Source organism: Agelaius tricolor, unplaced genomic scaffold (genome assembly GCF_023055355.1).
Source record: "Agelaius tricolor isolate 1412-34295 unplaced genomic scaffold, bAgeTri1.0.p SCAF_17, whole genome shotgun sequence".
Taxonomy (NCBI): domain Eukaryota; kingdom Metazoa; phylum Chordata; class Aves; order Passeriformes; family Icteridae; genus Agelaius; species Agelaius tricolor.
The window spans coordinates 7,616,076-7,643,883 of NW_027269277.1; the positions used below are offsets into that span (position 1 = coordinate 7,616,076).

The 27,808-nt window shown below is 44.1% G+C and overlaps 1 protein-coding gene across 17 annotated transcripts in view; it reads left to right on the top strand.

Annotated features, from left to right (window-relative positions):
- Nucleotides 1-26,427, top strand: part of MBNL3 (muscleblind like splicing regulator 3) — a 93,997-nt gene extending 67,570 nt beyond the window's left edge. For 11 of the 17 annotated variants that reach the window (XM_071442309.1, XM_071442306.1, XM_071442304.1 and 8 more), the window contains 8 exons: nucleotides 1,616-1,816; nucleotides 3,269-3,505; nucleotides 5,804-5,857; nucleotides 10,951-11,101; nucleotides 13,351-13,386; nucleotides 15,477-15,571; nucleotides 16,966-17,039; nucleotides 18,890-26,427. In XM_071442309.1, coding sequence (XP_071298410.1) covers nucleotides 1,616-1,816; nucleotides 3,269-3,505; nucleotides 5,804-5,857; nucleotides 10,951-11,101; nucleotides 13,351-13,386; nucleotides 15,477-15,571; nucleotides 16,966-17,022 — 831 coding nt within the window. In that variant the 3' untranslated portion in view covers nucleotides 17,023-17,039; nucleotides 18,890-26,427. The remainder of the gene's footprint in view (nucleotides 1-1,615; nucleotides 1,817-3,268; nucleotides 3,506-5,803; nucleotides 5,858-10,950; nucleotides 11,102-13,350; nucleotides 13,387-15,476; nucleotides 15,572-16,965; nucleotides 17,040-18,889) is intronic. The other 6 variants (XR_011681551.1, XM_071442310.1, XM_071442313.1 and 3 more) reach the window with 6 other exon arrangements.
- The last annotated feature ends 1,381 nt before the right edge of the window (nucleotides 26,428-27,808 follow it).

The window sequence follows — 27,808 nt, forward strand, 5'->3', positions numbered from 1 at the left end:
TCCTCACTAAGGAGGAGAAAATGGGATATATTCTGTCAGTGGCTGGGTAGGTGCTTGCTGTCACTGACCTTAGGAAGGGGCATTGTTTAGCTAAAGCTGGATTAGGACAGTTGGCTGGTGTTACTGTGGGTTAACTTCTTCCTCATTGCAACAAGCAAAGTATGGAAGTACCAGGATGAAGGTGCTATTGAGGAACACGCTGTCCATATGTGGCTTCTTTTAGAAGTTCACAGGACTAGAAGTACCAAAATAAAAGAAAGGAGGGAATGATGTGTGTGGCCAAAAAACTGCCCCAGGCAATTGTGTAAGCACACTTGTATTTATTGCCAAATAGAGGTTGTAGCTTCCAAGGATGGTGTCATAGACACCTGCCAATATGAGCAGCTTTAACTGGAACCCAGAGTTCACGGTGGAGCAGGTGACAGGAGGGAAAATAAAAATGGTTCAGTTTTCAGGCTGCATTCCTTGGGGGGGTGCTCGAGCCCCTGCCACAGGAGCAGGAGTGCTGCCATGCATGCTGTCATCTTCAGTGGGGGCAGGTGGAGATTTTCATCAAGCTGGAATTGGTTTCATTCCCAAGAATACTTTGGATCTGGTGCTTTAAAACCTCACAAACTCCCTGGCTACAGGGGCTAGTCCCAGACTTTAAACTGAGCATCTGCTTAGGAGCCTTGTGCTCACCTGCCTGCCAGCACAGCGGTGCTTTTTCCAGATGAGCACTGCTGGATCAGCTCAGGTCAGGGAAGAGCTTCTGGCACCCAGCACTGAAGCTCTGCTGCACTCAGAGGACCTTCAGGAGGGACCTGAAGTGGTCAAGATCTTTATGGCCTGTTCTGTCCCAAAGAGAACACGGCTCCTTGTAGCACAGGTCGGGTCTTGGACCTCACACTAGTCCACCTGAACCATCTCATCTGTTGTGACATAATCATGTGACATTAATGAATTTGGTGTCCGTGTCCTCTTGCTGCCATTCACATGAAGCACAGGCTTAGATCCTTCTCCAAAATGGTTTTTGCCTGAACTCTGTTGGCACTCTGAAACCAACCCCTGATGTGCAGGATGCCTGACCAACCGAGTGTACTGCAGCAGAGCTACCCCACCTGACTGAATGGTGCCTTTGGTCTAACCTGAGGCCCACTGGCCATGCTAACATGGAGCTCAGGTCGGGCTGATGGTGGATGCAGCAGTGCAGCTAATGGGGTTACCTGCTTCCAGGTCCTGAAGCTGCAGTTTACCTTGGAGTCTCTACAGCATTGCGGTGTAGGCATAAGGAAGCTGAGATGTGTATTTGGGATGAGAAATCTGTTTAATTTGGGCCTGCCCTAATTGCTGGCATGAAATCCTTAATTGTGTCATTAAACTATAAAGATCATCAATATGCTTTGATCTGACAAATAAAGATGCCTTGTATTCAGGATGAGTCACAAATCTGTGAGTCAGGAGAAGCGAATGGATCGCAAATAAATGGCAATAAATGAATAGATTGGAGAGCACAGCATTTTGATGTGACTAATCAAATTGTCTAAAAGGATTGAAGTGTGATGCAAGGCTTTGATGGGAAATCCAAGACAGAGCTTTTTAACTAATACTTTGTTTTTCTTCTTTCTGTACACAGACAACGTTTCCTGTGACTCCATCGCTTGCAACAAGCCCCACTATGGCTTTTAGTCCCTACCTGAGTCATGTTTCTCCTGGGATGGGCTTAGTTCCTGCAGAGCTTTTACCAAATACTCCTGTCCTGGTTTCTGGAAATCCTACTGTTACAGTACCGGGAGGCTCTGCTGGGCAGAAACTGATGCGTACGGATAAACTAGAGGTATTTGGACATCTGATACAATACTGCTGACAGGCATGAACAGGACATGTGGTCCCAGCTCTTGCTCTCTGCTAAAATGACCTGATGCAGCACAGTACAGAGTTGAACTTGCAACTTTGCTAGCACAGGGCTGCTGCTCTCTGCCAATGCAGATGCTTTTGTGGGGACTTTTCCCAAATCCTTGGAAATCTGGGAAAACTCACTCCTCTGGTATCAGTGGGTATTAGAGCAGGGTTAGGATTGTTTTTTGTATGTGATCTGCCATGCTTAAAAAAACCCCAAAAAGCCAAGTAGATGGTCTGCACTTAAACTTTGTTGAATGGGAGACGTTTTGGAGATAACAGATGTTTCCCTTTTCTAGAGATGGGTTTATTGAGCTTTTACAGAAAACTTTAAGCATTACACTGATAAGGGAGGAGAGGGAGAGGAAGAGGAGAGTGTGTGGTGGTGGAAAGACATCTCTCCCTCCCCAGCTGGCTGGACATGCTGGGACTTAACGATGGAGGAGTTGTAAATGTCTTTCAAACCCTAAGTAGAGACTCTGCAGGAGATAAGGGCTGAGGACCTGAACTCAGAGTCCCCTGCAGGTGTAAATTATAACACAGGAAGATAGCAGAGAAGGGTATAATTTCAAAACACATTGTTTTGTGTTATGTACTTTATCTTGCCTTGCTGACGTGTCACCTTTCCCTGCACTCAGTCTGATTGCACATTGGTATGTGAGCTACACCCCTTGCTGTATTATTCAACAACTGCTCTCAGTTCCTCAGAAAAGAAACCTTGCAGATTTTTTGTGAAACCTTTTCATCTGTCTCTGATGCTTCAGTGGTCATAACTTAGGAGGATCTGTGAGATCCTAGTACAACTAGTAATTTTGGCAGCACCTTCAAACACATTGCTGTGTAACCAAACGTGCTGTCACGTAATGCCAGGGTTGGGGTTTTATTGTGGAGGGCAGGGAGACTATTTATGTGAAAGAGGCACCTCATGTTTAAGAAAAAGTACTTGTTGGGAATAGCAGTAGCATGTAACATTTAAAATTAAATGTCTTGCCTAAGAGTGTGCTCCATAACAAATACATAATCCAGGTGAGACACAAATGGCAGAGTTATTAACATTTAAGCTTTAGAGGCTGGGGAGGAATCCTGAGCTGCAAAAGTTTTGTCGAAATGACGTTGATTTTCTGGGGTCACTTTCCATTCTGCACAATTCTGTACTTCACTTGCATTTGGTAATTGGCCTTATTAATGTTGTGGTTCTTTTCACCTCCTGAAGCAGTTGTGAGTAGAACCATTTGCCCCTGTGTGTGTTGATATATATGCTACCCCAGATGAGCGTGGATTTAGAGTATACACATGGCTTAATGTGGCCAACTGAACTGATATTCTGTGTTGAAAATACTGAATGAAGAATAACTTCATGTTCTGCTCAACAATGTGACTTTCTTTTAAGGTTTGTCGAGAGTTTCAGCGTGGAAATTGCACACGTGGTGAGAATGATTGCCGCTATGCTCACCCTATAGATATTGCAATGATAGACACAAATGAAAATACTGTTACAGTTTGCATGGATTACATCAAAGGTCGATGCTCTAGGGAGAAATGCAAGTACTTTCATCCCCCTGCACACCTGCAAGCCAAAATCAAGGCAGCTCAACACCAGGTGAACCAGACAGCTGCAGCTGCAATGGTAAGTAGAGCTCTTCTCAAGCTGCATTTCCATTGCTAAGAGATTCCACGTGTCATGTGTCATTTGTGGAAAAGTAGAGAGCTTTGTAAATGGCTGACTAGAGAGCTGAGAGCATGTGCAAAATGCATCCCATCTCTTCATCCTGTCTCTGTGCTCGCCACAGCATGAAGCCCTCAGTGGCACAGTAATCTCACAGGTAGGGACATGGTGCCCAGCCCTGTGATTTGCTGACATGACATTGTGATGTGACATGAATGCAAGTGCAGCAGCACCCAACACCTTCCCTGGCTGAGTCATAGGGGTCAGTTCAGCTTCCTCAATACATAATATATATCCTTTTCAGGGAGAACCTGGCCTGTTCTCTGCAAAAAGCAGATGGTATCAGTTGCCTGAGCTTAGCAAGCTTGTGTCCGATACCTTTGCCAAGACTCAGTGAAATTGCAAGACACAAAACAAGGGTGACTTCCTGACCTGTTTGATGCTTTGGACCTGGTAGAGATGGTCCCACTTGCATTTTAAGTTGAATTGTGACTACTTATATCTACAGTTTTGAACATGAGTCAAGGAAGTCTCACCAGGTGACCCCCTAGCTCATATAAATGTTTGCCATTCTGTTGAGCTGGGTTTAATGGGACCTATTAATTCCAGAGATGAGAGAGTGGGGAGGGAAGAAGAGGCCCAGGGGATATTTTCCATATGCATAAATTCCTGATGTGGGAGGTAAAGAAGGTGAAGGGAAGTTCTTCCCTGTGGTGCCCTATGAAAAGATAAGAAGCAATGGGCACAAATTGAAATTCAAGACATTCCATTTAAACAAAAGGAAAAACTTATTTACCAAAGAAAGATTAGCACTACAACAGGATTCTCTGTCCTAGTAGATACTGAGAACCTGTATCTGAACCTGAATGGAGTCTCAAGAAAGCTGCTGTAGTTGACCCTGCTTTGAGCAGGGTGTTGGTCTAGCTGATCTCTAGAGGTCCCTTCCATCTCTTCTATGATTTTTTAAAAATTTTTCTAATTAATATTAAAAAGGCTCTTGCTTCCTCTTTGATTTAGAATTAAGGCCACTAAAATTTTTCAAAATACCTTTTTCTTTTTTAAAGTTAGTAAAGGAGGTTGCTTTTAATTCATAATGAAATTTAATGCAGAGCCAGGGCAGTTCTAGAAATTAAACAAGTGCCCTCCTTGTAGCATCAATATTACCTGGAATGTAATTTGAACAATTAATTTATACTGCAGTATTTATTTGTCCTGCAGAGTTTATTTATTAGTTTTCTCACTGTTTTTATTGTTGTTGAAATAGGAGTCCAGGTCTGTTGAAAAATAACCTTCTGAAATGAAACTCTTGTGTTCTTCACAATTGAATCTTTACTTTTTCACTAATTATCTAGGACACTGCTGCTTAACCAAAGCCAATGCATGTTTTATTCATCCAGCTGGCTTCTCTTAAAAATGTAATTAACCCTATTTGTATGCTGTTAACGAGAACCTTTAAAATATTTATTGATGGCTTGTTGCATCACCCCTGCTACCAAAACAGCCTACATTATTCATTGACTTTTCGAGGTTTGATGCATTTACTGTACCTGTTGAGGTGTAAGACTTTATTAAAGGGAAGAAAGGTGCACCATTTTCTTGGAGGGAAAAACAGATGCCAGGCTATGGGTCTACGTTCTAAAACAGATTTAGAATGACTTCAAATCTAAATTCAGCATTTCTGAGGGACCCAATCCTGCAGTTACTTGATGTGCACAAGTAGCAGCTTTACTCACTCCTGCTTGGCTGAAGTCAGTGCAGCACTGGATGAACTGGGTAAGGCTCTGTCCCCAGTTCAGGACAGCACTTAAGCATGTGCTTGAAGCTCCCTCCTTTTCCAGTGGTCCTTCCCCCTCCACGAGTGCTCTGCTGGCCTCTGCATGGTGTGTAGCTGCAGCATGAGGGCTGGAGCCCAGTCCCTGTGCAGGTGCTGATCCCTGAGCGCTCCTGCCCTGCTGTGCCAGCTGATGTGACAAAGCTCCAAAGCACATGTCCTGTGATGACATTTCTTTACTTTTAAAACTTACCGAGGCAAAATAACTGACTTGCCACTAGGCCAGGTAATTACCCAGCCACCCCATGTTGTGCATGCCTCGTCTTTTTAATATATTGTATAACGCATTCACTTTTTAATTTTTTTTTCTCTTCGCCTTCCCAAATTGTTGCTCTCTCTTGACACACCTCTGCTTGCTGTTTTTGTTACTGTGCTTGATCCCCCTCCCCGGCCCATGTCCATCATGTGCTCGCTGCCTGCTAATTAAGACTCAGCCAGCTGTCAGATCACTGAAGCGACCGCTCGAGGCAACCTTTGACCTGGTACTTGGACCTTTCACCTTCTCGCTTTGCACGTAACCATCTTAATCTGCATGAAAGCCTTCTGCTCTTGGTCTGTGGTGTTAGTGCCTGGGGAGACTGCCCATCCCAGCCAGAAATGTTCAGTGTGCGTTCAGACATGCCAATCCTGTGCCCTGCATACCATCCATTAACGTCTGAGCTTTGCCTCCTGAAGCCTAGATGTGTTTTTGAGACTGTGAATAATCTCGGGGGGAGGCAGCTCTGCTTTTGAAGTGTTTTTCCAAATGCTGGCAGCTTTGGAGTCACAAGATGCAATGTTTGAGGGAGAATTTAAGCATTTAGCTCATTAGGTCTGCAGTGTGCTCTAAATGCCAGAGGACTGGGTGGTTGCAGGACAGATGCAGTAACTTTTCTTTGTATTCCCAACATCGCAGCCTTGCCTGGCAGTCCCTGCACAAGAGCATTCTGTGTAATGAACACAACTGAGATTTAGGGGGAAGAGGGCTAAACAGCATCCTTGGGGATCTGTGCTGGGAACTGAAGCAGGTGTGGGACTTGGCTGTCCCTTCAGCTGGCTCTGTCTGTGGTTTATCCCCCCATTGCCCAGTGGGATAGTGTCACCAAAGGGACCTCGCTCTGGATGCCTTTTGCTGCAGTCTCAAGCATGGAATCTGCTCCCTGAGCTTCTGCCTGCAAGCTGTCCTCATATATGCTGTCTTTGGTTGTTTTATGACTCTCAAATAATATGTTTTACTTGGCTTTATGATGCTCATAATGAGGCAAAAGCCAGACTCACAGTGCTGTCAGTCCTGGCTCCATAGAAGACAGTGCCTTCCTGTTTTCCCAAAGAATAAGGGACACAATACATTTTAAAAGAAAGAGCCCCTGTTGCCCAGCTATAGCAGGGAGAGGGAAGAGTGGACACATAGGAGCTGTGAAACCATCTGAGCTGATGTTGCTTCTCATTCCTAGAGCTAAGGAGGAGAAGCTGATCTGCTTCCCTTCCTCTCCAAAGACTTATTTTGGGTTTAAGTAGTCAAGAGGCTTCCTTATCAGAGTTTTAGGCAGCAGCAGTAGGAAGCCCTGCTAGGGCCCAGATTCTGGCAGCAGTGGTGGAATGATGATGTGAATGGCATCACAGCCTCTCACTTGCTCTGCTCACGGCTGACACAGAGACGGCCCCAGAGCCAGCACAGGCAGGACCTGCACAGCTGCCCTCTCCAAGGGCCACCACTCTGAGGAGACACAGTCTGGCAGAGAGTGGGAGGGCCCATAACTGCTCCCCCACTGAACAAACCCTCCAAGAGAAGCTGCTTGTATGAGTGTTCCTGCTCTGACCCATCAAAAGGTTGGCAGCCACTCATTAGGATATGTCACCTTCTCTGAACCCCTCATGGGTGATAAGAGCATGGATGATCTTCAGAGGAAACTGCTCACTTGGCTTCTGCTGCTTGCCAGGGAACGGGTGCTACCTCTGCCCTCTCTGATAGTTCTGTTTGTCATGCCTGGCAGCAGACCCAGCCCCTCCTTGCTGAGTGCAGAAGGGTGAAAGTGTGATCTGGTCCCAGGAGATAGAGATCTGAGGGGAACTTTGAGGTGCAATTAAATTGTTTGTTGCAAAGATTTAATCCAGCTCTTGTCTTGTAAAAAATAATGAGAGGTTTGTTAACCAGCACGTGGGAAATTCTGACTTTAGCATGAAGTGTGTTTTTATCTGTCAGTCTTGCTGAAGAATTGCTTTCCATGCCATGCAGAGCAGTGGCACAAGCCTCTTTGTTCAGATTCTCATTTGAACAGGAATGTGGCTTTCCCAGCCTAAAAATGGGAGGCTGCCTGGCATTTAATTAGTGGAAATTGTTAGTTTGGATCAGTGCAGGACTATCACATGGATTCTGAACTGAATTAACCCTTTCACTGGTGGAGATGGCCAGATCCTGTTGCAAAGGTTGTGTACCCATGTGTGCAAACACACAGGGAAAAAATAAAGTCAGCAAAAGTTACTGTCCAGGAGCTGCTGCTGTAGCTGTGGTGATCAGAGCTTGTCCAGAGGGAAAGCACAAGCAGCTGGATGAGGTAAACTCATCGAGTTCTTTACTAGGAGGGTTTAGTCTAATTCCTCTGCTGGACTATGACACTGGCTACAAAATTTGGTGGTGAGGTGTCTCTGTTGCCTTTTGTATGTTCTGCTTGTAGGATTCCTTCAGAACCAGGACATGGTGCAAGAAAGAAATGTTGTATCCCCTCGAGCTGCTACAATTCCTGCAGGTCCTGAGTGATACAAAAATTGTAGCCTGTGTCAAATGAGACACATTTGTTTTGTGCTGTGTCCCTGCCAACCTCCCGTGCAGGAGCTGTATGGGCCCAGCTTCATCATGTGCAATTTTAGATGCCTCTTCAAGGCATTATAGATGGACCTTTCAGTGAGCATGTTCCTGAGGCTCTTACCTCAGTACACAGGCTGGAAAAGGGCTGAAGGCAGATTGTTCTGTGTCCTTGGGCCCTCCTACACCTTGGTATCTAAAATAAGATCGGTTGGCAACAGGAGGAGCCAATACATCTTCCTGTATCCTGTGGGAGCACTCCTGCAGCTGCTGGGGTAGAGAGGATCTGCTTCAAACCAGAAGCAGATCAGGGTGGGTTCCTCACTCCCCTGCCCACAGAGCCCATGTGAGAGCTGGACATCAGGTGGCACAGGAGCTGCTGCAGAATGCTTGTTTCTTTAGAACACTCTGGAAATATTGCATTTATTTGTGTTTCTCCGCCTGGCTGCTGTTGAGGGAGCAACAGTGAGGCTGCCATAGTTCCTTTCTTTCCCTTGCTCCCAAGGGGCTGTAGCAGGTTAGGAGGGAGGGTGATGGGGTAGTCTGATGTGTCTTGACATCCCTGGGGCCTGCTGATGTCTCCCTCTGACTGCAGTGCTGTGCTTTGGAATTGTCCTGTGATGTGCCAGGACAAGACAGCAAGGTCTCAAAGCCTTCAGCTGTTCTGCTCTTGGCACTGCCATTGTGGGGTTTGGGGTGGTGACAGCCTTTGGCCAAGAAGCAGGGAGTCAAAAGTCCATTATGTGCCTGGCGCAGTTGCTTTGTTATAATTAGTACATTCTTCTTCTGAGGCAGATTTTGGAAGTGTCTGAAAAGGGTTATTTAGCAATTGGGTACCATAAGGAGCATGAATTTAAGTCGCTAGTTCTTGAGTTGTTCTAAAGCTGTAAAACCTCTGTGATGTACATGAAACTACTCCAGACTGTGTAAGCTGCAGCTCTGTCCCATGCCTGGAGGAACGTTCATGTAGCCATCATTAAATAGACAAGTTGTAGATAACAGGCAGATTTAACACAGATACCAATGAAAGCTTACCTAGAAATGAAAACTCACACATCATCCTAAAATATGGATCCTAAGTAAAAGATTTTGGTGTCTGTGTCTGAGAATATTGTCCCATCTTTGACTTCTGTCTTTTGGTAGCAGCCAGAAGAAATCCGGGAGAATTAAATCCTAATGCTGAGAGTGGATGCCCACTAGCATAGGCAAAGGATGCGTGCATGTCTGAGGGCAGTTTTGCAAATGCAATTTCTTCTCATTTTCTTTTTTAATATTAAAACCACCCAAAAGCAACCATGTGAGTAGAGATAGGATGGAGTAATGTTTTGCCTGGAAGTGTGTTGCCTAACATTTCTCAGATGAGCAGTCTCCTATAGCAAATTAAAGTGAAACCTGTTTCTAGATGGCGACAAACTGTTGCAAGCTTTCACTTACATTCTGTTGTGTGTTGATCTTCATAATGCTTTAAAATCTCTTTACTTGTGTCCTTCCTTCTGAGTATTGTGTGTTTGTAGCTTTAACCCTTCATTAGCCAAACCTGCTCCATTACCTACCATTCGTTTGTGACCTATTAAAATAAAAGTAGGAGTGATAACCCTGTTTTTCAGCCATCACTTTGCTACATGATACAGACTAACAACTAGTCAGAAATGACCTGATTCTGCATGACTTCCACGTGCGTAAATCTCATTGACGTCAATGGGAGTGTTACGTGCAAAAGGACTGCGGGGCATAATTAAAAAGGACCCTTTTCTATCACAATGTGGAGAAAAAAATGTGGTTTCTTACTTGGGTACAATGAAAAGCTGTAAATCATTAGAAACATTCCTGTCTCTTAAGAACCTGACATACTACTTTGCTGTTGAGACATGCTTGGATGAATGATGAGTAACTCACTGAGAAAAGTTCCTGAGTTGGGTTAATGCTTTTTACCAAGTCTGATCATGAAACAGGTTTGACGGGCTGGAAGAAGCCCGGTGGTGTGATAGAATGAAAAGAAGGGATTTGTCAATGGCTTTTTCCACTGTTAATAATGAGTGAGCAGTATTTGACTGATGGAGGCCACCTTCTATAAAGTGGGATCTGGTCCAAATCTGCTGGTGGTGGGCTGTGCCTCTCTTGTGAGCGGTGGAGAATCAGGCCTGGTCTTGACCATGTTGCTCAGCCTCTCTACTAACAAGTGGAAATGCATTTTACTGTGAATGTAAAGTTATGTATGTAATTGGCAACAGCTACAGCTTTACCATCTGGACACATGGGTTGGCTGCACAGTGTGCACGCTTCCACACATGCACACATACATGTAGGCAGGTGTTGAACCAGAGGCAAGCATCCATTTTTTTTCCATGGCATTTGTTGCTTATGCTAATCTTCTTGGGTTTTAAATAGTCATCTACTATATTTTTCCTGTTTGTTTTGGGGTTTTTAATGCTTGTTGCCTGCAACTGCTCTTTGTAGCATTCTGTCCAGGAGATCACCTCTCCCCTTCCTTTTCCCAGTGCTTTCTTCTCCCTCTGTACCCAAGTCAGTCCTGTTGAAAAGCTCCTTAGCATCTCTCCTCTTTCTGGACTCTGCCCTCCTCCTGGTGCATTTACTAACTGCTTACCTAGTGAAGCTGTTGTTTCACCTCCTACTCGTACTGTGATTTAGCTGCTCTTCTCTTTCCTGTCTCGCTAAGTTGATAGAGTTGCAGGTGATTTGCAGCCAAGACCCCCTGTTATTTATTGCATGCTTGACCTACATCTGGGCCCCTTTATTTACTCCACTTGTCTTTAATGACTCCCTTATCCACAGGCCCTGCCGCCTGGTGCACTTCAACCTTTACCAAAGAGGCCAGCACTTGAAAAAAACAATGGTGCCACCACAGTCTTTAACCCAAGCGTTTTCCACTACCAACAGGCTCTAGCCAACATGCAGTTGCAACAGCCTACATTCATCCCTACAGGTAAGTGTCTCCTTGCTTTCCCATCATCATGGTTGTTTATTTTATGACCTTGGTGTTCAGCTAATAAGCAGTTTTGTAAGAGTCTTGTAAGAGCAAAAGAATATTGGTGTGTAGTTTCATGTTAAAAATGGATGAAAAATTAACATCTGTTGTTTGACTTTTTTCCCTTCACCTACTACAATTTAGAGCTTTTCACATGTAAAGATCCTTCTTAGCCCTTTTTGTGTGGTTTGGGGTTTTTTTTTAAGCAGTCAAACTAAGAAAAATGTCTGCATGTTTCTTGAATTCATACTTTCTGTTTTTCCTCCTTATGGTTCAACTGGTTAATCCCAAATTAATTCTTTGACTCTTGTGTAGTGCTCTTTTGGACTCATGTTAAAATGTCTATAGACCTCTATGCCTGCTCTTTTGAGGCTATAGGCACCACCCTGAGCTTGTATCTCACTGACCTACATATTGCAGCAGCTGTGATGTTTATAGAGGGAATGGTTAGTCTTTAGTAAATACAAATTATATAATCCTCTTTAAAGGCATATATTTCCCTCTTCCTTGTCTTTTGACCAGTACAATACCCTAAGCTTTTTAAAAGCAATTTAACTCCCAGCTTTTATTGTACCTTTAAGGTCTCAGAGTTAAATTGAAAGATGCAGTTCAGTAATTCTTACAGAACTGGAAATATTAATGTGGCAGATGTGACTGTCTTCTGACTGGCCAATTAACTGCAGCCAAATGGAAAACAAAACCTGCTTGGAGTGGAAAGTATTATAAGTGGCTGAATTAGGAATATTCCAGATAGCTCATATTTTAGTATCATTATTACCATTCAGAGTATCATAGGAAAATTGATGCCCTGTGTTTTTAATGTTTAATGCTGTATTTACTTGTCAGATGATACTTAAAAAAATACACAGAGTGTTTCTCTGGGCTGACCCCTGGAGGTGAACACACAGTGGACTTGCACCTTGGCAGTGTTGTTCTTTGGGGTCGGGGAAAAGCTTTAGAGACAATCTGGTCCTGAGAGCAAGGTGGAGTGTGGGTCCTGGGAAGGGGGACCTTCCCTGTGCTCATGTTTCCAAGGCCTTTCTGTTATGAGAGCCCTTGGAAACACTCAGAACTCAGCAGCTACCAAGATGTTCTTCCAGGGAAGCAGAATGTCATGCAGAGAGATGGGGTAGTAGCCTTTTACCTTGTGCTCTGCAAAACTTGGAAAGGCTGGGCTGAGCTGACCTTAGCATAGCTCTGGCAGGTGCCAAGTGAAATACTTCTTCAGGAAAAATGGACACCTTGGGGAATGCCAAGTCCCCAGCTGGCTACACACTGCTCCTCCTCAAGGTCACAGTTGCCAAAGTTGACATAAGGACAGGAGTTTCTGATGGAGCACCATAAATCAGCTGTGCCCAGCCCTCGCTGTGCTGGTACCAGGCTCACAGCAATGAAATTACACACAGGGCTGATGCATAACAGGGATGCTTACTGGCACCTGCTCTGTCTGAAGACATTAATGCTGGGCAGAGCAGCAAATTTCCAGTCAGAGGACAGGTCTGTGATTAATTTATGTTACACACCAGGCTCTAGCTCTGGGCTCAGCCTTGGCAGTGTTCAGGAAGGCGAAGCAGAGAGGTGGCACGTCGCAGCTCTTGCTGTGGGGAGGGGAAGGGAGCTGTTGCTTTTCTTAGTATCTCCTGTTCAGTTGTTGAGAGATCAGCATCATGGGTTGCCATGGCAGGGGGGAGTCAGGCTGTCTCTTGAAAATGGCGTCACCACTGCAATTTTTTCGAGTCCAGAAAAATAAATGCCTCTTTCAGCTTAAACTAGAGACTTTGAATCACGGTCCCTGGTTGCAGGAATAAATTGCTTTTGGAAAGTCAATTTTAACATGAGTGTGACATTCTTCTAAGGGCAATTTGTTTTCTGTTGACATGATCAAAAAGGAATCAGCATACCCAATACCCAAAAAATCCCAAACAACCCTGATTTCTGGGATCAATCATAGAATTTAATACCAAGGTGGGAGGAGTTTTTTCTCCACTACCCAAGAATTAAAGAATTAATTTGGTTTGCTATGATCTCTTTAAACTGAGTTTAAACTATTGATGTACCAATATGCAGAATCTGGTTGCATGTGCTTAAATACTGAATGCTGCAAAGAGAATACCTGCTTTTTAGTTAAAGTGATATCTAACACTGAAGCTTCACTAATGAAATATCCCTTTTGTTCATCTTTCCACGCTTCAATGCATGGTGTGCAGGGTCAGTTCTGTGCATGACACCCACTGCAAGCGTTGGTAGGTTTTTCTACACAAACTTCTCAACTTTTCCTAATCTGAAAGAGACTGCAAGTTAGTATGCATCAGTGAGAACCTGGGTGGCTGAGTGGTGTGACTGTCTATCCGCTGTCCTCTTTGAGGCTTAAATGGTTGTATCCCTTTTAATTTCTGTGCAGTGCAGTGTTTCATGTGACTTACAATAAGAGAATCCAAGGTGATGTGTTCCCACCCCTTTTTAGTTCCGCTTCAGAGACAAGAATCTGTCACTTAAATGTCTTTACAACCCATTTAAGTCATCTGATACAAGGAAATAGAAGTGGGAGGATCCTGTTGGCTTATTTTTCTTTTATTTTGTATCAAGCAACAGGCAGACTTAAGTTTGGATTTTTAATTGTCCTTCTGAGGATATTTTAGGAGACTGGTTTAACAAGGTGCTAAGGAGGAGAACATCTGGGGTCAGCTCCTCTGCCAGAGCAGGGTGCTGCTTGTACAGCAAGAGAAGCAGGGTTTGGACCATGGACTGGCTGGAGAGTCATTTCTGTAGGACAGTGCTAGGTGTGCAGATACAGGAGATCATAGGGAGGTACCACTGCAGGTGCACATGGGATAAAGGGAGGCAGTGAGTATGTGCTCATTAGTGCTGCAGGGATCCACTCTGTTCAGGTTCAGCATCTGGGTCTTGATGAAACCTCTGCAGGCCTTTGAGGACCTTCCCCTCTTGTCTACAGCTGCTGGGCGCAGCAGGGCAGGTGAAAGCTGAGCTTTCATCCTCTAGCCAAGGTTATGCAAGACTACCAGCATCCAGGTGTGTGCTGCTTTAGCCAGAGGGAGAGAGGCAGGAGCCCTGGGGGAGGGTGCAAAGCTTTCCAAGAGCAGGTCTGGAAGCTCTGGCATGAATGGCTTAAACATTCTGCTCTTGAACTTGCCTATCCCTATAGTACAGGGAAGACACATTGCTTGCATGATGGGGAGCTGAGTCCCTCAAATACACCTCTGCCTGTAGGAAACCCCAACCCACACATTCCAACATCTCATGGCCGGAGTGTTCCCAGCCACAGGCAAACGCTCCTTCCCTGCTGGGGCTGGCCGTGGCTGCTGGGGTGGAGGGGAAGGCAAGTCTACTTCCCCACCGCATGTTTGTGGGGATGGCTGGGCCTTCCTGTGGGCTCCTCAACCCCACAAATCCCCTTCAGGTGTGGGGGATGCCCGTGTGTGCACCAGAGCATCCCTTCCAGCACTGTGCTCTGTGGGATGTGCAGCTTCAGGAGGCTGCCAAGCTCCCTGCTGCCATGTTGTCCTTTCGGATGCTCTTCCTGCAAATTGTAGCTGTTCAGATGCATTTGTGTATTTTCCCCCTCTCTGTCCCTTCCCCTCTCCATCCCCCCATCCTGCAAGAGGGGAGTTTTGCCAAATCCTATAGAATCAGGGTGGAAAGGGAGCATGCTGAATTTGTATGGAGAGAGCTCAGTCTGCCAGCCGCTCGTTTGCCGTGCCTCCAGCTCTGTCCCGTGCCAAAACATTGTCCCTGCTAGAGAGAGGCGAGAAAACCTGGTGAAAGGGCTGCGGCAGCCGCTGCAAAGTGCATCATGTACCTCTGGTTGCTGGCGGGGATGGGGTGGGGAGGGAAGGGGACAAGCTTTCCCAGGCGGGCGGGAGGGTGCGCTTGCCAAAATGTCCCCACCCAAAGGAACGTGCACTGGCTGTGTCTAACTCCCCACGGGTGCGAGCTGACGTGGGCTTTTGCTAGCACACCCATCCTCTCCCCCCTTTGGAAATTTGGCCCTCGGAGTCTAATACATCATTGTTCTGCTTATAAATGTACTAAGTGTTGAGAATGTTTTGGTTTTTTCCTTAATTATAATTGTAATTGGCTTTTCCCCTTCTCTCTTGTTTATTTTTTTTCCCAACGCTGTCTTGCTTTGCACTGTGATTGCATGCTGCGCCCCGATGTGTCCTTCATGACGATGTCACATGGCTTGTTGCTGTGATTCCTGCCACGCCCCCAAATCCACCACATGTTGCCATGGTTACATAAAACCAACCAAACAAACAAAATATATATACGCTCCACCCTCCTGTATGTCGCTTCCATGGTTCCCTTCCGAAAGTGCCCATGATGCACGGTGCTACGCCCACCACTGTGTCTGCAGCAACAACTCCTGCCACCAGCGTCCCCTTCGCTGCAACAGCTACCGCCAATCAGGTTTGGCCCTTTCAATGGCTTTCTTTCACGTGTTCAGATCTTGAGGACCGGGCGAGGGCTGGATCCCGTGCGGGGTCCGTCCCGCAGAGGCAGCGTGTGCGTGCGTGCGAGCGTGAGGCCGGGGATGGAGAGGGGCCGCTCCCGCCGCCTGCCCGGCCGGAGCGTAGGGATGGGCGATTGGCAGGGCCGCGGGCTCTCCTCCAAAAGCACACCTCCCCCCGGCTCCTCAAAACACAACAGGCCGTGAATCTGCCCAGTTAGAGTCACGCAAGACCTGCAGCGCTTCTGCTTTCAGTCTCAAGCAGAAATACCACCCCGAGCATCCTTCCCTGTGGTATTTTGGCTTGTTCTCTCTGGACTGGAAAGTGGAAGTGGAAATACAAAGTGGCTTCCCCCACCACCACAAAATTGGACTCTGAAAACTACCAAAAAATCCCCAAACAACCAAAACCCAAAAATCGGGGGTGAGACTGTGAAGTGTAAAGTTTTTTTTTATGCCAATAGCATGTCACCCATCCCTACAGAGAGGAACTCTGGATGTGCAGTACGTGCCATTGTAGCACTGCCATAAGTGTACAGGATTCCATGCATGTGTGCCAAGCCATAATTCTCTCCAAAACTTTCCTCTGAAGATACTGAGTGTGATGGCTGCTTCTGCACCAGTCCTGAACTGTATATGCACAACCTGTCCTAGTGATGCGTCCTGATAATTTGGTGTGACACAGCTTCTCCCAGTTAGACCAGAGACATTTCAAACACTTTTCAAAAAATTTTTTCCCCAGGACTAATTTTAGCATTTTTATTTGTCATGCTCTCAGGTTTAGAGCTATTGCAAAGAAATTGGGGTGTCACTTTGCTCTGTAGGAGGCTGTTATCCATGCTGAATACCAGTAATATCTCTGGGGGCATCCTCTAGGCTTTTGCTGGTGTGAGGTCATGAGGATTTCAGTAGGAGTTTTGCCTGCATAAGTCCTAGGCAGTGTTTTACTGCTCACAGTAGGAATTGCCAGTCTTTTTCTGTGCTTTGTTGTTATTTTCAGGTAGAGCAGGTCTTACTCAGACTTGTATTGGTCATGAGAGGAAAGCAGAAATTGCTGTGCAGCGTTGCTCTGTGGCTGTGTGAGTCCCGTTTGAGCCAGATAGTTTCAGGGCATTTCTGTTCTACTTGTAGTCTATGGAGTCAAAATCCCAGTACAATCACCAGGTACTCCACAAGGCATCAGTAGTGGTGCAGCTACGTTGTTCTTGAAGTGTAGCAAAATAAAGACTTGGGAGTGGATCCTGCTTTGTAAGATACTGATGTACATATTAATCTGATGCTGAAGACAGAATGAACAGCCTGATCTCAAGGCAATGTTTTAATGTGTTGTGTTCTTTGTTTTTTTTTGCTGTAGATATCCCAGTTATCAGTAGATGAACTGAGTAGCAGCATGTTTGTTTCACAGATGTAGAAGTTCCCGATAGAACAGTAAGTTCCTTTTTGGTATTTTTCTTTGTGGTGAATTGATTTGTACACGGGCACTGCATCCCCTAAACACAGGGCTGGCTCAGGCAGAGGGACTGAGCCCATGGGACCCCATTGGCTTCATGCTCTGCTGACTCAACAGAAATTCAGCTGCTGCAGCACAGACACAGACCAGCCCTGTGGTCTATAACGAGTTTCCTGTGTCTCAGGTACCTGTGTTGTGGTGGTCACAGCCTCTCTGTGCATCCCCCAGCCCCATGGCTCTGTTTACAGGTTGCTCTTGCTCTGCACAGCTCCCAGCTGCCTGCAGATACCTCAGGGATTTGCTGTGTTGATGGCAAAGACTGCTCTCGTAATGAGTCAGCTGAAAAGGTGCAACTTCTCTTTTGCTGTTAGTGACATGTTTTCTTTCCTGGGGTAAGCAGGATTGGGTCAGCAGCAGCTGCTGTGCATTTGCAAGGGTGGCTTGGTCTGGGCAGAGCTCTGCTGGTCAGCTGCAGAGAGGGCCTCACTCATGGTGGGTTGGAGACCAGAATGAATGTCATGAGCAACATAGTCTTCACCCCACCTGCAGATCCTGGGCTTCCCTAAGATGATGGTTTTCTCTGAGGGGACTGATGGAGGAATTTGTCCTTGGAGTTACAGGGTACTATTTCACAGCCATAGCAGCAGTGTCATTTTTCCATTGCTTTTCTTTGTGAATTTTAGCTGATGTTCATGAGCTAAAACCTCTGGGTAGTTTCAGTTCTTGGCTGCGTTTTTTTACCTCAAGAGAGTTCAGCCAATTCAACAAGAGGTCTTTCTCAAAGCAGCCATTTAGTATCTGCAGATATGCAAACCCGTTTCTTCCTTAGGTCACATATTACAGGCAAGCCCTTAGATACTGGAAATTAATTTGGCAAGCAATTCAGTAATGATATCTATTAGCAATCAACAGAAGCTACTTTCTCAGTGATGGCCCTTATCTCTGCTGACCTTAATTAAATACCATATGTATACATGACCTGCTAACTGTGGCTGTGGACCCTGTTCATGAGGGGTGACACCAAGCTTATCCACATTAGTGAAAATGTTCAGCTTAGACTGTACTGCTGTTCCAAATGACAGACAGACATGACATGTTAACCCATTCCATAACATGTAAACCAGCCTGTTCCACTCAATAAGGAGATCATTTGATTGGAAGAGCTTCATCTTGAATTTTTTCAGGAGACTTTCCCTCAGTGGGACTTTGGTAACTGAAACCCTGGCTGCTCTGACAGGTGTTTTTCTTTTCCTCCATGGTTGAAGTAGTGCTGGTAGCCAGGCTGATGGGTCTAGCTCTGCAGGAGATTAGTTGTTGGGTCCTTCAGTGGAGGATTTTCATGAGTACATCACAAAGAGGCAATTTGCTCCCAGAAGAGGGTCCCCTGAGCACAGGGTTCCTGTGTCAGTGTTTTATCTCTGGGCTCAGCTGCCTAAATCCTTAGGATCAGATTTAATGTGACTGTCTAAAGGAAACAAGAGCTAACACAGATCAGGGATTCCTTTGGCCCTCTCCTTAGCCACCCTCTACTTGGCATCCCATCCAAAAATCAAGACTATTATTTGTTCACCTCCCTCTTTCACTATTTGCCCAGTCATTGTGTGAAAGAGGGAGTCATAACTGCAGATTTAAGAGGATGCCAAGTATGTTATTGGCAATTTCTCCCTACATCAGAAAATTAATGGAATAAAATGTCTGTCTGCAACACACTAATGACGGTTTCTTGGGCAACATATTGAGGATGTAAATGTATTAGAATGACTTTTAAAATATAGATGTATTAACTTCTCACTATTGCTTTGTTGTTGTTTTTTTCTTTCCCCTGCAGCAGACCATGTTGAAATTCTGAACAGTAAAATTATGGAGCACCAGGACTTCTTGGTGGGAAGCTGCGCATGGCCTTTCTGTATATATTCCCCTCTTCCCTCTATCATTCTCTACCACCTCTACAGTAAGCCTGTTGCAGCCTACATGTTAACCAAAAACTGATCAATGGGAATGTCAAAAAAAAAAAGAAAAAAAAAGCACTATAGAAACAATTAACAAACAGCGCTCTGTTATATGAGATATACAAGTAGGAAATTATAATAGACTTTTATAACACATTACTTTAACACACTTAATCATTTTATGACTACCATCATGATAAGTGCATCTGCACAGCGGACTGTTGGTTTACTGTATACTATCGATGGATAAATGTTTGTCTTGTTTTTAAAGTGTTATCTTACTGTTTTGTTTACATCATAGTCTATTGATTTGTTTTAAAGTGTACATCATTATCAAGTATACTCAATACCATTTTTTCATTATTGTTATGTCTTAAGTTTTCATATACTGTAGGTTTTATGGGGTTTTGTTTATTTTTTACTAAAAATGTTATTGTGGGAAACAGGAATTATGTGCTTGAAAAACACGACACAGAATGTTCTGCCCTTTGCTGGATTTTGCTGTTAATGTCAGCTAAAGTTGCTTATGTTAAATGCTCCTTTTATCATTTAAAACTTGCCTTCAGATAGTCTCCAAATTTTTAGTACAAGTGATGTGAAAAGACAGCTATCATTTTAGTCCAGTTCAGGGTTCTTCTTTCAATACAATGAGCTGATTCTGGAAACTTTTGGGGAAAAAAAAACACAAAAGCCCAGGCTCAGTAAGGGGACAGGAACAATTTGCTCAGACAGGGGTAAGCATCAAGGGATTTCTGCAGCTCTGTTGTCCATTGAAGTGCATTCTCAGCTGCAAACGGCGCACAATCTCTCTCGCTGTTCTCATGGTGCAGTCGAAACAAACAACAAAAAAATGGTGGTGGAGTGAGACAGCTTCAGTTGGGCAAAAGCTCATTGCATTGGAGAGGAGCAGGTGCCAGCCGTGGCTGGGGAGGGCCCGGGGCCGTGGCTCAGCCCAGGCTGGGCAGCACCGAGCCCTGGGGCTTGTCTCCACCAAGCATGCTGAAACATTTTGGCCTAAAATCTTACATGTGTCTCTTGTTGAAATTTTGTCAGCATGCCCCATTTATTTAATCACCATTTTCCATAAGTGGGTGATATTTCCCCCATCCCTGTGATCTCTGGCCCTTTAAAGCAAACACAGCAGTAACAAAGCAGCAAAAAGCTCAGCATAAGCTTTCTGCTGAAGATAAACATTTGTCTTAATGGAGTTCCTGTCGGTCAGTGGATTTATTTTGGCACCTTCTACTTGATCAAGAGCAATGTTTGTTGCACAACAAGGGCTAGTTCTCAATACCTCCTTTTCATACGCACGAATAAAACCATTTCAGCCCGTGCACCCTGGACAGCCCCGCCTGTCGTTATGCTGCGTTGCTGAACAATCTGGCTGCAGAAATGCATTTTGGTTGAGGATACCGCCAAATTCACCCCTATCATAGCTCTACAGTATCATTGGCATTATGGAAGAGGTGGATTTGCTGCTGTAAATCCACAAACTCCATACAGGGAGAAAGAGAATCAAGCAAGAGGCCAGCTCACAGTGTCTGGAGGGGCGACCACCCCGAGCTCAGAGTGGTCCTGTAGAGTGCCAAATTCAGACACGAGATTTTCTTATCTTTTCCCAGTTCCTTGGCCTTGGTTAGATATTCCTTGTTCCCCCTCCTGCAGTATGAGCACAGACAGTTTGCTGGATGTGTATCTCCATGGGCCACGAGTGATGGTGGCACACCCAGGGCGCAGCCTGTGAGCCCAGGGCAGGCTCTGACCATCTGCCCATGGAGACTCACTCATAGCATGAATCTTTGAGGAGCCCAGCTCAATAAGGCTTTGAGGAATCTTTTTGTTCAATTCAGCAGACTTTGAACCAAACCCTGATAGAAAGGGGAAAAAAACATCCCCCCAAGACCTCTTTTATGGACCCTGAGTTTTGACAGTCGCTTGTGTCCATGGATGTTCCCCAGCCATCTGTGCTCACAAGCAGAGGGGTGAAATCAGTGACTCTCATTTGTATTGGTGACCACATACCTGTTCTTTTCACCACTGTGTTTCTGTTTCCCGAAACCATAACATTGTTAGTGGAAAAAGTGGATTTGAGTACTTCCTGTTTGAAATTATTTGTGTATCAAAAATGGGTTTTGCACAACCTGTGCCAGTGCCTCAACAAAGAACAGAGCTGATCTTCTTAAGCCAGAAAGGATGCATTCAAGCTTGTATGGCTTTATGAGTTCAAGGAGGTTGAAATTTTTTCAGTGCTAAATGGATTTTTGTATATCTTGAAACTTTGATGTAACCTCCTATTTTATTTATCGACTTAAACATCTGGCATAGATGTGCATAGAATGTAAACCTAGAATACAGCTGTTTTCATGTCACATTTAAAGCACTGAAAAAAAAAAGGCGTTTAAGGATTATTTTTTATTAAAGAGGTCCAATGAGGGATGTTCAGGGTAGTTATATTAGGTGCCACAACAGTTTTTATATTGCTGGCAAATTTAGAGTTAATTTGTAAATGAGTTTAAGGAAAGAAAAGCTTGAAGCACTAAACTTCACCAAATTCAAAACAATCTCGGCAAAAATGCCATTTTGAGGTAGCACTATTTAAACTAGTTGTGCAATGACTTGCTCTAATTTTCTTTGTTCAAGAAAGAAAAGAAAAAAAAACCAGTCGCCAGACTATAAATTTCCTAAATAGACTATTACAAAGTCACCGAGCTAGTTAGTGACTCTAAACAAATGTCATAAAAGCATGAATATCATCCTTTATTTGACAAGAGATGTATGTAAGTTTGTTTAAATCAATATAATTTTAGTGACATTTTTATAAGCTTCCCACTTTCCATGAACCTATATTTTTTATTTATCCAAAGTTATTTCTCTTTGTCCATTTCTCTCAGCCTTATGCAAACAATATGCAAGAAATGCTGAAACTTGGATAAAACGGGTCATGCAGAGGGAAAATGAAAGCTGAGATTGATCATTTTCACGAAAAAGGTTGTTAGTAGTTTCAATAAAAAGTACTACTACTAAACTGTAACATAAGCAGACAATAAAAGAGGGATTTAAAATAAAATGGATTCATAAAACTATTAAGATTATTTTTGTTAAATACAGTGTTTTTAGTAATTTGGAACATGATTTCACAATCAGCCGTGTTTTTTAGTTGGAAATTTTTAGCTGATGATTTTTGACTGTGTATTTTTGCATCGCAACGTTCTAGAAGCCGTTACCTCCCCGGGCAGCCCGCGCCGGTTACCGACGCGCTCCTCCCGCGGCGCCGGGGCTGGGCTGGGGTCCCACTGCTCCTCCTGCTGCTCCTCTCGCTGCTCCTCCCGCTGTCCCCTGCAGCGGGGACCCTGCGGGGCTGGCACCGCAGCCGGGGGCACCTCGGTGGCACAGGTGGCCGGAGCAGGACACGGTGACGTCCCCTGGCCCGGCTGGGGCCGGCGCTGGCACGGTAGGAGTAGCTCTAGGACACGCCGGGTACACAAGGATTGAGAAACTGGAGTCCTCGTTTTGTTTATCCCTTGTACATTTCACAGACATGAAAATTGAAAAAGGTGAAATTTATGAGGAAAATCTAATTTCCCATTCCTGTTGAATGGATTTAGTTTGATATTGACCTGATTTTACCATGTGCCTGTTGAAGGCCTTAGAGTATATACTGTATGTTAAAGACTGTAATAACTTTAAAAAAAAAAATAGTTGATAGCCTAATCCAAATGTAAATAGAGCTACAACTCATTGTTACTAGGCTACAACGCATTAATTCATGTCATATATTTTCATTTCTCTACCATTAGTTTTTAAGGTTTTCATTATTGCTTTTTTTGATATCTTTAGTAACTAATGAATTTAATTTTGAAGGAGAGTTAGAGAAAGTTTAAAATTTTTAATACATGTATTCAGCCCATTTAGTTATATTCTAAACCAACACTGAAGCATGGTAAGGTATAGAATACAGTCCATAACTAGTTTGTATAGTTTACAGTTTAAGAACAAAATTAACTTTGTATGTAACTCCTACAATGATAGATTCATTGTTAACTAATTATATTAAGTTGTTGTTGCTATGGCAACAAAACTACAACATGGCTACCTTTGTATACATTATTTGTGAAATTTTCACATGTAAATTAAAAGTGATGTGTAACAGTATGAGCTTGTTAAAGGTACAGTTCGATACTGTCAGATAAAGATATGATTGAATATTTTTAAAATCCCAAAGTCCCATGTGAACGCTGAATTTGTGTCTTTAAGGTCACTTTTTCAGTCAAGAAGTTTACAACACATGGATTTAGAGTCAGGTTTTATAGCTTGTAGAAATTGTTGTGTGGCAAGGGTTATTCCACAGTATTTTCACTTGGGGAACACAGCAGCCTGTATTTACAGCGTAGTGACCGGTCTTGCTTTCGTTTCACATCCATTCACACGGTGGCAATTCAGAATTAATCCGTTTCAGTACTGTAGCTTTGCCTGCAATTTTCTTTTCTCCAGAAATTGAACACTCACACGATTACGTTACGATCAGGGCTAAATAATTAAGCATATAACTATTTTAATACTAATTTATATTAGCAAAAACTGTACATAAGAAAAAAAAATATTGTGGAATGACCCCGTAACAGTGTTGAAGATACAAATATGCTGCAGTTAAACTGATTCAGTTAGTGTACGAATGTGTGAGACACACCTTTTTTGCACTTATGTACATAGTCCACGAAAGAAATCCTTGGAACTTATTTTGAATATAAAAAGTCTGTAATAATACAGGAAAAGTTTGTAAAAGAGATAGGTATTACTAAGGCTTTGAAAAGGAGGAGTTTTTTGCTATAAAACTTATCTGAAAGCATGATGTTGCTTTGCTGTTGTAAAAGCTTTGTAGTTTGCCATAGCTTATTATACAGCAGACTGATAACAGGTCAGCTCCAACCTGCAGCACAGAGAATGGGAAACGGTGTGGAATTAATTAGTAAGGTCACTAGCAAAGATTCAATTTACTTTTTTTAATCAGCCTACATTTTCAAACACACCCCAGGTCATGTTTCTGATAGGTTGTGTTCTCGGTGAATCCTATTAGGACTGGTAGGTCCATGGCAGCACACACACATTTTTCCTAGCACCTAATCCTATTTCTGTCTTGAAGTGTTTATCTGTGGGAGGTGACTGTCATTGTGGTGAGTGTTTTAAATCCCAGAGTGAATTTGAAATGTCACAACTTCTTGATTTTTATTTTTTTTAACCTTTTGGGGCAAGGTAACAAAACGGAAGGAGCTGGTGAACCATAGATGGGCAGGGATGGGTTGGGATTGTCTGGGACCAGTTCTTCTGCTGTGTGACAGCCACGGTGTGATTTGAGAGGCACGAGGTAGTGCTGCTGGGACAGGGAGGTGGAGGCTGGTGGCAGTGTGGCCAGCTGGGTGCTCCAGGCTGGGACCAACAAGCCCCTTAGATTTGCCACCACAGGAGAGCAAAGCTGTGGGTCCTCAGTGAGCAGCCTTTTGTTCCTGTTTGTGTTGGTACTGCTGGGACTCTGCAGTGCTGGGGGATTTTGGAGCAGCTGAAGTGCCTGTGTTGACCCATTTATTTTTGATTGAAACAAGTTTCAGTTTTTGTTGGATTTTTTTTTATGTTGTTCTTTTTTTTTTTTCCTGCAAAACCCAAGCCCCAGTTTTGCTTCAGAAAAGTAACTGGTTTTGCCATGAGTCTGGTCCTGACTCAAGCAGTGAGGGGCAAGTCCCCCAGAGCAGAACTGGTGGGAGGTGGCATCCAGTGTGACTGTCACCCTTTGTTGGATGCCCCAGGGCTGGGAGCTGAGCTGCTGTGCCAAGCACAAGAGCTGTTCCTTGGCCAGCATTCCCAACCCCTGGCAATGCCAGTGTGTGCCCAGCCAGCCCACTCTGCACCACAGGGCTGTGCAAGTGGTGGTTTGCTGAATTGGAACAGCCCCAGGGTCTTTAAAATGAGGAAAAATCAGATGTTCCTTCTCTCCGTGGTGTTATGTAATAACCTAGATTTTAATACAAAATAATCAGCTAGTTCAAGCCACCACACTATTATGGCTTCCCTTTGCCATCATCAGTTTCTATAATCAAGTTCTTTCTCATATCTAGGATTATGAGAGAAAAAATATTTTGCACTATGGAAATGAATCATAGCTGGTCAAACTTTGTTAGGGTATGAGCATGATCATGACAACACTGCTAAAATCTTTGCTAGTGATCTTTACTGACATCCTCTATCATCAAAAATAACTCTATATGCCTCTCAAAGGAGATATTTAAACATGCAAAATAACACAACTGTTAAATAAAATGAAGTTATTTTTCCAAACACACAACAGAGAGAATTACCTGACACCGAATTACAAGGTTCCAGTTCTTTATTACTGTACACAGATGCTATTTGATAGTGGTGGAAGCCAAATGATTTTGTTGCCATGGCTTTTGTATCCTAGCAGATGAGGGGATGATAAGACCATTCTTAGATTGGATTATGGGATTTTTTTTTCTTTCCAATTAGCTTTGTTTTAATATTTTTTTTTTTAGATCATGAAAATGAACCGACTCCTCACCCTTTATTACATCACCTGACAAAAGATCACTATTTTTTTTTATAAATAGAGAATTGTATTTTAGGCAATCACTAAATCAAAGAGAGAATGTTCTCCTAAATTGTCAATTTTTAATTTAAATATATAAAAACATTTATACTGTACTGTGTAAAGTAGATCTTTGAAGCACATTCTTCTTTTCATAGGCATTTCTGGTAAAACAATGTAAGGGAAACATTAGATATCAATTTAATGGAATAGTTTAGAAAATATATACAAATGATTACACTTAGCCCTGTGGAATTGTAAGAAATTAAAATATCATTGGATCCAGACAGGCGTAGGTTAATGCAGTATTTCAGTTCCATAACAGGATAGTTCATTCCCTCAACTGCTACCAACAGGGTGTACGCTTTGAATTTATGTTTCTTTTTGCCACATTATATTGCTGTAGTGCTTGTACGTGCTTTAGAAATGTGCATAATGCTACTCATTTTAGTATGTTACTTCTATATTGTTATTGTTTATTTTTTGATCTTTTAATAAAGTGTATAAAATTCTTGGTTATGTTTTTTATGGATCCATATCTACACATTAATAGGAGTTTACTTTAAAAACTTTTCAAGTTCCAGTTTATTAGTCCCAAACTTCAAAGATTCTGATGTAAAAATAATAACTAATGAATTTGAATCAATGTTATATCTGACGTGTAGATCAACAGAATAAATTTCTTTCCAGAAAATACCTTCAGTATTTTGAATTCTGTAGCCAGTGCCTCCTTTTTACTGGATGCATTTGGCCTATCATATTAAAGTTACTAACACAAGACAGACATTTGTATTTTAGAAAAATAAAAAGTAAAACTTTCCAGATGCTGCCTTTTGGTTTCTCTCGTGCCTTAGACCTTTGGAGACACATGTGATGTGGTCTGCCTGCCTTGTGTTTTTCCATGCTTCCTTTCTGACCTGTCTGTGATGCGATTAGAGAGGAGATCAGAGCTGTGCATTTGAAGATAACTGTGAAGAATGAATCAACTCCCATTCAAAGGCCTGCAGCTTTTGTAGAACAGTGATGTGTGTGTTAATTTTTCTCTTTCAGCATTCGTGTCAGATGCCATTTTGAATGTCCCAGTGCAATAATACAGCAGTGAGCTCCCCTTTGGCAGCAGCCTGGATTCCCCAGCTCTCTTCCAAGTGCCCAGCTTGTCCCGGGCTGCCTGGCCAGCACAAACTGGGGCTGTCTCTCACCATGGTCTGGAGCCACCCTGGCTGAGCTGGGTCTCGGCTGCTGCAAGAGAAAATTGCTTCTTGATGAGCTTGTTTCTGCTTTCTGTAATGTTATGTAGATTTAGATGTAAGAAAACTGCTCAGCAGTGAGGCCACCTTGGTCATCACCTTGTTACCAATAGCGCTGCGTCAGAGGGGCTTTCACCCCTCGACTGCCTCACGGTCACCACGTGCTCCACCAAGGCTTAAAGCTGGAGGCACCGGGCCAGGACATGTGGCTGTGCCAGCCCACAGTGTCACCCAGGCCAGGACATGTGGCTGTGCCAACCCACAGGGTCACCCGGCTCATGGGCAGCAGAGGACAACGGCGGAGCCCCGAGGATGTGAGTAACTGCCCTTGTGATGTGAGTGAGTGCCCTGAGGGTGTGAGTAACTGCCTTTGTGATGTGAGTAACTGCCCTGATGTGAGTAACTGCCCCGAGGATGTGAGTAACTGCCCTTGTGATGTAACTGCCCCAATGTAACTGCCCCCAGGATGGGAGTAACTGCCCCGAGGATGTAACTGCCCCCAGGGCGTGAGTAGCTGCCCTGGTGATGTGCGAGTGGCAGTGGCGGCGCAGCCTCGGCACCCAGGCAGCCGTGATGGGACAGGGCTGTGACGGGTGAGCCTGGATGGGGCAGCCAGAGGGGTCTGGTGCCAGCACGAGGGAGTCCCCTCAGCAGGGGAGGGATCCTTGGCTGTTTTCCCAAAGGAGTTTAGGAATCTGACCCTTGGGACTTGGGGGAGGGATTAGGATTGGGAGTTTGAGGGTGTGTTTCAGGGGATGTGGGTGCAGTAGAGCTGCTGGGGCAGGAGTGGTGGCCAGGGGAGGCTGGGCAGACGCTGCTCAGTAGGACAAGCTGCTGACTTTGAGAACAGACAGACCGAGCCCAGGACAAATTATGTAACTGCTGCTTTTTCATCAGCCTGTTCCCCTGACTTCTCTTTGCAGGTTAATTGACTCTATTTGTGTGTCAAGGCCACT